This window comes from Panthera leo, chromosome B2, assembly GCF_018350215.1.
Source record: "Panthera leo isolate Ple1 chromosome B2, P.leo_Ple1_pat1.1, whole genome shotgun sequence".
Classification (NCBI taxonomy): domain Eukaryota; kingdom Metazoa; phylum Chordata; class Mammalia; order Carnivora; family Felidae; genus Panthera; species Panthera leo.
Window position 1 is genome coordinate 116,212,039 of NC_056683.1, and position 12,678 is coordinate 116,224,716.

General features: G+C 36.3%; 1 protein-coding gene across 4 annotated transcripts in view; it reads left to right on the top strand.

The window, feature by feature from the left end:
• The window catches only part of LAMA2 (laminin subunit alpha 2), a 609,036-nt gene that overhangs the window by 515,066 nt on the left and 81,292 nt on the right, over positions 1-12,678 (top strand). For 3 of the 4 annotated variants that reach the window (XM_042939791.1, XM_042939793.1, XM_042939794.1), the window contains 3 exons: positions 8,314-8,430; positions 10,697-10,879; positions 12,256-12,261. In XM_042939791.1, coding sequence (XP_042795725.1) covers positions 8,314-8,430; positions 10,697-10,879; positions 12,256-12,261 — 306 coding nt within the window. The remainder of the gene's footprint in view (positions 1-8,313; positions 8,431-10,696; positions 10,880-12,255; positions 12,262-12,678) is intronic. The other variant, XM_042939792.1, reaches the window with a different exon arrangement.

The following is a 12,678-nucleotide window of genomic DNA, read 5'->3' on the forward strand; positions in this document are numbered from 1 at the left end:
AATAATTCAATCTTTAGAGGATTTTTTTTCCTAAAAACAAAAAAGAAGTCTAAAGACAGGCATAGTAGAAAGGGCTAGGAGACAGAAATGTTCATTAGTTTAAATGTCTTTTTTTGTACTTCAGGTAGTACATTATTTAAAGTAATGAAAACCCACAAACTACTCCTGTAATAATTTCTCCAAAAATCCAAGCCAAGGCTCTGACGGAGATGGGAATGTTTTCTTGCTACATTATGACATTCCCCTGATTTGTGGCCAATTACACAAGTTATAAAATGGCTGTTAATCAGAGAAATGCCATATATTACCACCAGGAACTGCTGAAATAGGCCCTACAGAGCAAAACTCTTGACAGCAGCTATTAAAATCGAGATTTAGTCATTTCCCTTTCTCTGGTGCCTGGAGTGAGAAGGAATAAAAATGGGGAGGCCAGTATACCCTCTGTATTTCTAATTTGTTACTTGGTTCAATTTGGTACAATCCGGTTAGTTCGTGCTTTAGTCACAAATGACTTAGTGCTTCTCCCTGCCATTTTCATGCTGCCCTTGCCTGGAGGGAGTCTGAACTTGCCAGGAGCAATTTGTTTTTCTTTTAAATTTTTGAATATACATTTGTTAAAAGTAAATTTGCCCTTGTACACAGTTGAAATTGGAAACCAGTCTACACTGATTGAATGTCTATGGAGGTAAAAATCATTTCCTTGATGGATATGGAACTTGGGACATATTGATGATCGAGAAGAGTTAGAAGATGAATTAATAACAGCAGGTGAATTAACACTACTTTGCAGATTGACAAGAGATTTTGTCAATAAAATAGCCAGTTAAGTTCTCATGGAATGTGTATAAGGCAAGTAATGAAGTCAAGGATGGGATATTACAAGGTTGAGAATACTAATATTTTACAATTATGTACCTTATCTTACATAGAGTAAGTTTTCAATATTATTTACTTCTTAATTTATCCTTAATTTTTGTATTCATACAAATAAGTGACATCAATCACTTATGAGTGAATAGATAACATTTCTATAAACTGGATGACACTCATATGAAATAAAAAGATCTATTCCCAAACACAGACATATTGATTCGGTGAATTGCATGACGCATAGTACTGTCCAGCACAAAGAACAGTAACAAAATTATCCCAAACATGAACTTTTATCAAATTAATCAATATTTTTCTTCTATGCTCTGATCCTCCTAACACTTGGGCTTTCAGTCCAGACAAGTATATCAGAAAAGTTCTCCCTTCATGAATGTAATACAGTTGTAATTACTAACCTGGTAAGATTCTACAATGTTATTTTAGATTAGAAAAAAAAAAAAAAAGAATAAACAGAAATGCTGTAGTGCTGTTAAACCAAAGTATGATGCAGGAGTTAAATTTTGTCCAAAGCATTCTTTCATTACTAAACATGTACCGCCTTTGAATTCACATACTACCATTTGCCAAAATCAGCCTTTCTAAAGATAGGCATATGAAAGACAAAATCTGTTCCATTGACAAAAAAAAACAATTCTTGGATTAAATCGATGAAATTGAGCCTGGATCCCCTAGTCTCCCATAGTCTGAAGAACAAAACAACCTTTTCCCATAGAAATTGCTGAGTTTTCATACAGAGCTGTAGTTCCTCCTTGGGAGTGTGAATAGAGAAAAACCAAGATAATGAAATCAGGTTGGGCTTGGTGTAGAAGTTCAAATGTAAAGTGACAAAGTAGTGGCAGATATGGACAAGTAGGAATTGTTGGACCAGACAGTATTTGCCTTACTTGAAGGTATTCTAATTCAATTTCTTCTAGAATACCTTGCTGGCCAAAACAAAATGAGCAGGCTCACAGTCGGGCTTCAGAGCTTGTCCTAGAGGTACCATAAGTGTGTTTTAATGTCTGGTCATTTTGGTTTCTTGTTACGCTGGCTGAAGAGAGGATTTGCCTCTATTTTGGTATCTTAAGTCTTTGGATATCCTGCCACCACACAAGGACCCCTTCCCTCCTCTCCTCAGATTTCCTATTATGGCCCTTTCTCTAGTGGGAGGAAGGGCATATTCAGTTGCACCTGAAATTTACTGAGGGCCTTTCAAGCACTGTGCCCATGATGAACAAGACCTCATTTGGCCCTTTGAGTTAAGGGCAAGGTTTCTCAGTAATATGCTTCCCTGTAGACCCGCCCATTAAGTGACCTCAGAGGTTCCCACGAACGGGAACTCTAATATACATGTCTGGGCAAAATAGGCAATCAGAGATCAGACATATCTCAAAGTTGTGACAGCATCTGGGGAAAAGGAAACATAGGAATAACATCATGAAGGAGGGATAGAAGTACAAAATGTGGGAAGACTGGCATAGCAACCTCATCAAGTCAGTGACAGGAGGCCAGGGACAGGAAGCAGGGTCTCACTTTTGCCCAGCTTTCTTCCTTATGCAGCTGCCCATCCTTCTGCAAGCCCTCAGCTTCCTGCCCTGGGTTGTGAGGTTGACCTAGAGGGCAGACTTTTTGGAAATCTCAGTATTAAGAAGACAAAGGACTGTATAGGTGGGTGAAAAACTAAGAGTAAAGTGATTTGAGGAAAATTGTACCTCCAATGTTCTTAAAATGTTCATAGAAGAAAATATATCATGTAAAATAATAAAATTTAAAAATTGTGTAACACAATCATATATTATGTAATTTAGTAAGGCTGGCCACCTCTCATATATAAAACAAAATCATTTGATTTGAATAAACACCAGCAATTTGAATTATACCACGTTTGTACAGTGGGACCAACACTTTAGCCCACAATTAGTCTGGCTCCAAAGCCTACGCTTTTACGCATAGCTGGATAAAAACACTGAGCTTCTTCCATAGTTAAGAAGGTGACACAGTGACACTTAATGATTCTAACAAATGCTTGATAAATGAATAAGTGGATGAATACCCAAGGTAGCAGAAATCTCTCATTACCAGGAAGGTCAAAATCAAGATATTTTACATGACCTCATGCCGATCCCTTGACTATTTCAAACTTTCTGCTTCAGAACCACACATAAAAATGCTGCAAATATTATTAATCTGTTCTCTAGCTTAGAAGGTGCCTTCACAAGAAAACATAAAGCACATTTGTGACAAATGAAAGTGACATGGATTTTTTTTTACAAGGAAATCCTAAAGAGAGGATATTCCTTCATTTTTGTTTAAAGAAGCAAATCAGAAGTGATAAGGATCCATCAAAGTAGTAGTTCATAATAAGACAAATATCATGGTAATCAGGTTCATTGCAAAATGTTATCTGGATGGCAGTTTGGCAGGAGAGATTCCATTTAACCAGACCCCTTGAAAATTAATAGTCATTCTGTGAATTTCATCCTTATGAATGAGAGATTCTCTCAAGGTATTTGCTTGTGCATAAATAAAAACTAAAAATTGCATTTGAAGAACATAATGAGTTTGGATAGTCAAATAGAATATTTCATTAAAATCTGTTTAAAAGCATTCTTATATTTAGCTGAAACCTATTTCAACATTATTGAAAACTGGTAAACACATCAAAGCAATTATCAAGCCAATGTGAATTATTTTGTTACCATTTACTGCCTGTCATAAAGCCAATACTTTCTCATATATCCTCAGATTTACTTCTCATATCAGTCATACAAAGAAATGTGCTGTCCTCATTTATACATGTAAAAAGGGATAGAATTGGCATTTGAACCCAAAACTTCCATCTCTAAGTCTTATAAGGATTTCACTGCACCACATGACATTTTTAATGACTAGAATTTTGTAAAAGATCATTATTGATGATGAAAGAAATAACATTTACAGCTTTAAGATATGGCATAGCATTGTTCAAAGTCACCAGTTCTAATCTAAACTCTAAACCCTATTCAGCACAGCTTCAGAGACACGAGTAAATGTGTACTCTTAGTGGAACTGACTTACAACTCTGTCTTGTGATTTTCATTTTGAATATGTCTGCCTCACAATGTCAGCTGACAGGCAACAAAGGGAAATGACATTGTCCGAACGTTCGCAGTCTACCCTTACTGCTCTGCTTCTTCCCCTCACTTTAGGACCTCTGCCTCTGCCAAATCCATTTCTGGACATTTGTCTTCTCATGTGTGAGGACAGGATGAGAAAGGGGGAACCAGAGCTGAAAGCATGTGTGTATGGCCTTTGAGGTTTGGTGACTGTGGTGTATAGAGAGAAAATAGAAGGAATGACTTGATTACAGCTACTGGGTTCAAGAGCCGAGGAAATGAGAGGAAATCCTCTAAATGTCGCTATGAATCACAAATCTGACCCTTTCTTGTTCTTCAGAAATGACAGCTAAAGAATTGGGTTAGGTGTTCTTTTAACTATTAATAATTCCATTTCTGTGGTCGTGTTACAGTACAAACTGGGCCAAATGTAATCTTCCTTGCATGTCACCTATGGAGCCACTCTGCCTCATGTGTTTTCATTTAAAGCCAACCTTGGAGTGCTTATTTTTTGAGCTTTTCATTGCTATAATTTCTCAAGTTTTCCATTTTGAAATCTGCACTACTTTTCTGTACACAGCTTCTATTCACCTAATTCTATTGATGAAGCTATAAAGTATTTAGATTGGGTTTGAGAAATTCCAGAAACTACTTCAGGAAAAAAAAAACGATCGGAATGTAAGAAAGGATACATCAAGAAGGAATCCGAATCAAGTAGGTGAAACATAGAATTCAGAGTAGGGTCAGAATATTCACATTTTTATTTTCTAGTACAGAAAGCAGAGGAGCAAAATTACTGCTTTGGAACTTGAGGGACAGCAGCAACAATATACTTCGGATCGGTCTTTCTTTGGAATAATTAGCCTGCTTGTTCAGCCAGCATTTGCTCTCCGAATGCACAAAATAGTATAAACCAAGTGATGCCCTTTAAACTAATGTGGTTTTTTTTTTTTTTGTCACTGTACATGAAGATCTTGCTTTCCAGAACATTTTGAATGCTTCATTATTTAAAAAATCAAATCCAATCAAGAAGCTAAGAAATAAAATTTGTACTGTTCCATTTCCTTAATTGATGAAGACTTACAAGTTAATATCAAAAGAGCAGCCCTTTATTTGTAAGGGGTTCATATAGCTATCACAGTCATAATCAGACTGGCTTTCTTTCTGAAAGTAGGCTTTCAATGACCTATCCAAAGATTTTATTTTAGTACAAACAGTGAAAATAACAGAAGTATTAAAAGAAAGATGAATCATGATTGACAGAGGAGAAAATCTAATTACTTGGAAAGTATACTTTGAGGCACTGGAATTGAAAATAATAACATCTTAGTGACTGAGATGGACACATTGATGTTTTAGAACCATGCTTTGCTGGGATATTTTATGCTTTGTTTTTCAGTGACGTCAGGTTTCTGGCTTGGAGCTTGAAAGCAGATGCATTAAACTGTAGCCTGTGCTTACCTTACTATTGTATAACAGTAGTTTAATCTATCTGCCTAGAAAGCCCTTACATGAAATGAAGTGGGTCATTAATTAATATGTTCAGTCCTCTTTTTCACCTTCAGAGCACTGATCGTTAAGAATCCTTGATTCATCTTCCTTTCCCTTTGCTATCCTTCCCAGATGAAGGCCAGTAAAGGCCAGGGTTGTTCTCCAGCTGACAGGGGCCTGCTCGGTTCCTCTGAGAAGTCAGGTGCACTGCCTCTACGAGGGGTATGCATACAACCAAATCAAGGCCATTACGGCACAGTTGTGTGAGACCTAGTCTGGCCTGGCCTGGCCTGCCCACACTAGGTACCAGGAAAACGATGAAAACAACAGTTTTGGTGTTGGCAATAGCGGTCTGCCATAGTTCAGGTTGCTGTAGTCATTTTTTTATTGTGTTTTTTTTAATTCTTTTAAATAAAAGAATAGAAATATCTGCACCAAGAAAGCAATATGATCAGCATGACCAGGTACAAAATGAAAGGTTTTAGTATACCACTTCCCACACCACCATCAACTCCCTTGCTGCTGTAAGTACTGTCAGTGTTCTCTGGTATGTTCTGTGCCACCTACCCACCACCAGACCCCACCCTGACAAGTTTTTATATCCATGTGTTGGTATGTATATGGTATGTCTTGCTCATTTTCATGAGAAAGATCTTAAGGATACTTTTTTTTCTTTCATATCTGCACCCACTCACCTAATTCTTTTTAAAGACTACGTATGTACCATTGCCATAGTGATATAAACGTTCCTTAATGCAGAGCATTTTTGCTATTTCTCCTGTTTTGCTATTACAAATAAAGATCTAACGAACATTCTGGAAGATACACACTAACATAGTTTCATAAGTATATCTGCAGGCTAAATTTCTGGCAGTGCAATTGCTGGGACAAATACATGTCTATTTAAAATCCTAAGAAATGTATTAAATTGTTCTTCAGAAAATAACATCGATTTGAATTTCCACCAACACTCTTGCAACCACTTGGTATTATCAGACATTTAACTTTTCCCAACCTGATAAATGAGAAATGATATCTTACTCTTCCTTTGTATGCGCTAATTTTAGGTGCTTTACTTTAATTTGGTAATTATTTCTATTTGTAAAAATGTGGAACACTTTGTACATCTGCCTGTCATTTCACACGTAGGCATGGCTAATCTTCTCTAATATTCCAAGTTGATTCTGTACATAGTGTTTGTGTGAGGCTCATGAGATTTCTTTAACTGGGGCCAATTTTTTAAGGCAACAAAGGATGAAAATGAGAAGAGAGCTGAGGTGAAAGGAAGGGAGGCCAGTGTGGGTGGGGAAGAACGCCACCACCTAGCATGCCCTGCGGATCCCGGCTTTGATTACCAATCCCTAGCACACTGTGGCCATGAAAAGCACAATTTCTGGAATAAGACCACGTGGGTTTGAATTCCCTGCCATTTACTAATCATGCAAATTTAGGAAATTTACATAAATTCTCTAAGCCTCCATTTCCTCATTTGTAAGTCGGAGATGGCAATAGCACATATATCTTGAAGTTACTGTGTCATATACACATACACACAGACGGCCGGTCATTGCTGTCACCGAATGTCTCTGCCAGTCCAGGCCAGGAGGGGACTCCCTCTTCCCTGGTCCTTTCTCAGTGTTCCTCTTTAATTGAGGACTCTGCCTTTTATTTACATTTTGCATTTCTGTAGAGCTATTTGAAACGATTAGCATGCATCTCACCAGGGAAAAAAAATTATGGCATAAAAAATTATGTAAAAAAAAATTTTTTTTAAGAAATGATCTGCTTTATCCATTCAGAGAGGTAAAAAGTATTAGAGGAAGCCCAGAATTTCATATCTTTCATTTATTCAATTACACTGTTCACTAATAAATGATGCTTAGAGAAAAAACAAGACAGATTCAGTCTTCTTTTTTTCATTTTTTGAATTTTTTTTTAGATTCAGTCTTAAGATATATTTGCAAATTGATGTGTATTTAAGCAAAGCTTCGAAACTTATGTTGTTCAATCAGCAAATTGGATCTTTATTTTATTTTTCCTAAAAGATTCCATAACTTTATCCTTTATATTGTTACACTCAAACTCTGAACCTCTTAGTTGCTATTATAATACAAACTAAGCCAAAGTTTGGACAATGTTAAAAACTAGTGGAAAGAAGCTGAAAAATGTACATTTGTAATATTAAATTATCTCCAATAAGTGGAGTTTTTTTTGTTTAATGTTAAAGCAATCATGCTAAGGTAGCAAGAAAAAACCTATAGAAAGCCTATTTGAGAGCAGTTTATAAAATATTATTTTCTCTATTAGAAATGCCAATTTATCAGAAATGTACTAGAAGTTTTTTCATTCCTATGATTTGTATTTCTCTTTCAAATAAATATTAATGTGATATTTACTGAAGTTGGGAGATTCTACTTAACAATCATAACTATTTGAGATTTTTAAAAGCCAATCCAAATGATCCATTTTGGTAATGAAATTTTGAAAATAATTATATTCATGGGAATGATGTCAAGAGGGCATCATTATGAATGCAATAAAAGATTGATTCTTTTGAAGTTTTTTCTCCATAGAAAACCATCAAATTAAGTCAGAGAAAGATCAGATACCAAGAAAAAAACATGGTTGTAAAACACGTTGGAGAGTGAAATGGTTATTTCATAAACACATTCTTTTATATTATGATCTGAAATATATGTATTGATAGATGCCAATTAATTAAAAGAATTAAGTTAATTCTCCTGCCTTTTATAAGCTTTATATTAAAATAATTTGAAGTGATATATCCAGATCAGAGATGTATAAACTCAAAGATGATTAAAATTATTTCATCTTTTTTGTTGTTTTCTACCCACAGAAAATGATGATTATCTGAATGGCTTAATAACCCGATTAGAAAATGCAGATGTTAAAAATGGAGATCTCCTGAGAGCTTTGAATGACACTTTGGCAAAGTCGTCAGCCATTCCCGATGGTAAGCATTCCATACACCTCACACAGTGTCAGTTGACCTGAACTTCTTTTTTAATTGTTTTTAAGTTTATTTGTTTATGAGAGATAGAGACAGCACGAGCAAGGGAAGAGCAGAGAGAGAGAGGGAGACACAGAATCCAAAGCAGGCTCCAGGCTCCGAGCTGTCAGCACAGAGCCTGACGTGGGGCTTGAACTCACAAACCGTGAGATCATGGCCTGAGCCGAAGTCAGACGCTCAACCGACTGAGCCACCCAGGCGCCCTTCAGTTGACCTGAACTTTTAAAGAATGTTCTAGCGTTTACCAATTTTAACGTTTACCACTGCACTTGGACTGTTGTCAGGAACTTAGATATTGGTTTTCTTACTTATGAATTCTTCTTTGCGAGAATGAGAGATTAAAGTATACTTCACACTGTGGTATGTCTTATGCTTTATTACCCTGGCTGACAGCCATAGGTATATGTTGCAAAAAAAGAAAATAGAGCCATGTTGTGATTATACTGTTCTTCCATGTGTCGGCCCGGGAAATCTTATTCCTAATAAGACTATTATTATTAGAAATAATATTATTTGTAATCTTATATTAATGAGAAAAAATAAAACCACACGAGTACTGTTCTTGAAAAGCTGCAGCAGATAATTATAGTACCTACAGTAACAGGTGAGAGCCTTTCTGCACATCATTTTTTTTTTGAGTATAGTTGATGCATATCATTACATTATTTTCAAGTGTACAACATAGTGATTCAACTCCTCTATAGGTTATGCTACCACAAGTGTAGCTACCGTCTTTTCTGATACAACGCTGTTACAGGAACATTGACTATATCCCTTATACTGTGTATTTATTTCTATGACTTATTCATGACATAAGGGGAGACCTCCCACTACCCTTCACCCATTTTGCTCATCCTCCCCACCAACTTCCCCTCTGGCAACCATCAGCACATCTGTCTTCGCGAAGATCAGTCCTTAAATGTTTCAGCTTTCAAACATTAATGATGGAACCCTGTCTGTAATATCTTCCTACCTATTGTAAGTACTTCACGTTGCTGTTTGGTATTAGTTCCTAAAAGCACTCTCCTTTATATTTTTCATATCATGAAAGAACAATAACAAAGTGTGCTAAGATTTCTTGAGTGCTTATCCAATATGCTTGTTAAGTGTATGCGATCCTCATACTAATCCTATAAAGTGAACAGTATTGTCCACACTTTTTAGGTGACAAACTGACACACGGCATTATGCTAAGCAGATAAGTCAGAGAAAGACAAATATCGTATGATTTCACTCATATGTGGAACTTAAGAAACAAATAAGCTACTGAAGGCCCTTGTTAAAAGTGGTATATATGAGATTTGAACCCCACAGCTTAACTTCAGAGCCTGTAGTCTTTTTTTTTCTTTTTCCTTTAAAGTTTATTTATTTTGAGAGAGAGTGAGAGTACACACAAGTGGGGGAGGGGTAGAGAGAGGGAGAGAGAGAGAATCCCAAGCAGGCTCTGCACTGCCAGTACAGAGCCTGACGTGGGGCTTGAACTCAGGAACCATGAGATTATGACCTGAGCTGAGATCAAGAGCTGGATGCTTAACCAACTTAGTCACCCAGGGGCTCTTGGAGCCTGTGGTCTTAACCACTAATCTACACATACTAGTTGTCATCTATTTCTTCAGTGTATGTTTTTTACACAAATTATGATCAAGGAAACAATTGCATACATTTATATAATACAGGAAATATTCATTGTTTTTACTTTTTTAACATTAAAAAAACCTAACTTTCCAGGATCGCGTGTCGTGTCCTTCAGTAGCAAGGACATTTATAGAAAATTTCCGATGCTAAAAATAAATGTAAATACATAAACACATGGTCTAAAAGAACTGAGAAGCTCTCTCTACCTTTAAGTTGAAGTACATTCACCATTCCCCCTTCTGAATGTGCAGATGAAACTCTGACTCATGGATAGATTTCTCTGTCTAATAAGTTCAGCAGCAAATCACAATGTACCCTTATACGATGAACATTTAGAATAATAACTCTGCTATCGGAAGAGCTAATCAAATATGCGTAGCAAAGGTCCCTGAGAAAATTTAATTTAGCTAAAAATTTATTTCATTTGCTATAACCTAATGAGACAAAGTTCAGCCTTTCCCTTTGTGTGTGTGTCCCTGAGGTCGGCAAGCCACCTTCTCCCTTTGACAAGCGTGGAGTAAGCCACCAACCCCACACCCTTTGTTTTGCTCCTTACACCTTCTTCTGCTGGCAGACACAGCCGCTAAACTGCAAGGTGTTAAGGACAAAGCGAGACAAGCCAACGACACAGCAAAACATGTGCTGGCACGGATTAAAGATCTCCACCAGGACCTTGACGGCCTGAAGAAAAATTACAATCAACTGGCAGACAGCATAGCCAAAACAAATGCTGTGGTAAAAGATCCTTCGAAGAACAGTAAGATCTCCTTTTTCACTTTGATCCTGTCATTTGTTTCTTCACGCTATAAAAGTACCCTAGCCTCATAACTCTTAGAGCTGGAGGAGACCCCACGGTGATGTTGTCTGCTCTCCTCATAGACTGGGCTCCAGAATGGAGCGTCTGTGGCTCCAGAACTAGAACCCAAGTCCCCAGGCTCTGCATAGTGCTTTCTTCATCCACATTTTGCCCAGTCCAGAGGAAATTAAACTTCTCAAAGTCTGCATGATTTTTGGTATAGGGATGCCAAATACTTTTTGGTTCTTTTTTTGGCCAAATACATTTTTAATCCTTCAGTGTAACTGAAAACACAGTTGTGCTTGGGAAATTATATCCCCCAAGTTGGTGAAGTTCCTTGGAACATAGAGGCCAAGGACTACACTTACTAGCAGACCTGTATAACAGGATATTAAAATGAGATCGGCCTGAAATGCATTAAAATGACAAAATATTAATATTTCATTATTTAAATTCTAGTTAATATTTTCAGGAAATTTAAGTATTTGTGTACTTTATCAAGAATCTTTCTTCACATCTTTTCTGTATTGCATTAAATTATGTCAAGTTCGTAAGGATTTTGCTGAGAAAATGTGGTAGAACTTAATATAATGATAATTTAAATTATTAAACTGTAGTCAATAAACATTAGGATATTTTTATATTCTTTTTTCCATTCTGTGAAGTGATAGAACATTATCTCACTCTGTGATTTCACCAAAAGAGATGCCTGGTTTTTTGTACTTGATACTCTCAAGAGACAAGCCCTCTATTTATACACCAACATTTTCACTGGGTGTCAAAATGTTTAATCCGTGCAATAATGAAAACACAGTTACTGATGTTACATGTTCTCTAATTCGGGTGCTGTTTTTTAACATCATTGCCAGCTGAATAAATGGTTCTAATGCATACCAAATCACAATATCCCCGCACATACACACTCAAAAAAGAATGAAAATTAGTTTTAAAGTAAATATCATTCTCTTTTACTTATTTTAAAATTTAAAGAGATCATTTCATTCCACTTCAGATTGATTCTCATCTGATATGGCCTTTTCATAATATTTATCTCTAACTCTTTGATCCTACCCTCTATCTAGAGATAGTTATCTGTGATATTAATTAAACTGGGTCTGTTTTCTATCTTTCAGAACAATAGCCTGCTAACTGACACGTATCTGTGGATTTTTATTTGATAACACTTGTTTGACTTAAAATAGGGTGCATTTGTTATTAGGACGACTTGTGACAAGTACCATTTTTTGATCATCACTGCTTTGTAATATCTCTAAAAATATTTCCTCATGAATTTTCTAATTTCTTTTTGTTTTGCTTCCATATGAAATTACCTGCAGAAATCAGTATGTATATGTTTACTTGCATGCTTTTAACAACTTCATGTTTGATTGCCTATTGCAAAAGCTTCAGCTTTGCGTGTTAGTGTGTTTGGGTATTGCTTTAACATTACATGGCTATGCTTTCCAGTGTCACAGCATTGACGCTAGATACATTAAAAAAAGGACATATTCCTTTACAAAAAGGTAGCATGTGGATGTATTTGATATTAAGTATTTTCAGTTGTGTTACAGAAATTAGTGAAATATCTGTATGATACCAACAGAAAGGTGGAAAACAGAATTCTTCCACAGATTGAGCTAAATTGTGATGCCTCTCATGACACAGATTCCACCACTGAAGTTCAAATGACTTCCTTGCAACAGGATTAAAATAGATCAGATATATGTTGTTGTCATTGCTTTTCTCCCCTGGAGCTCACA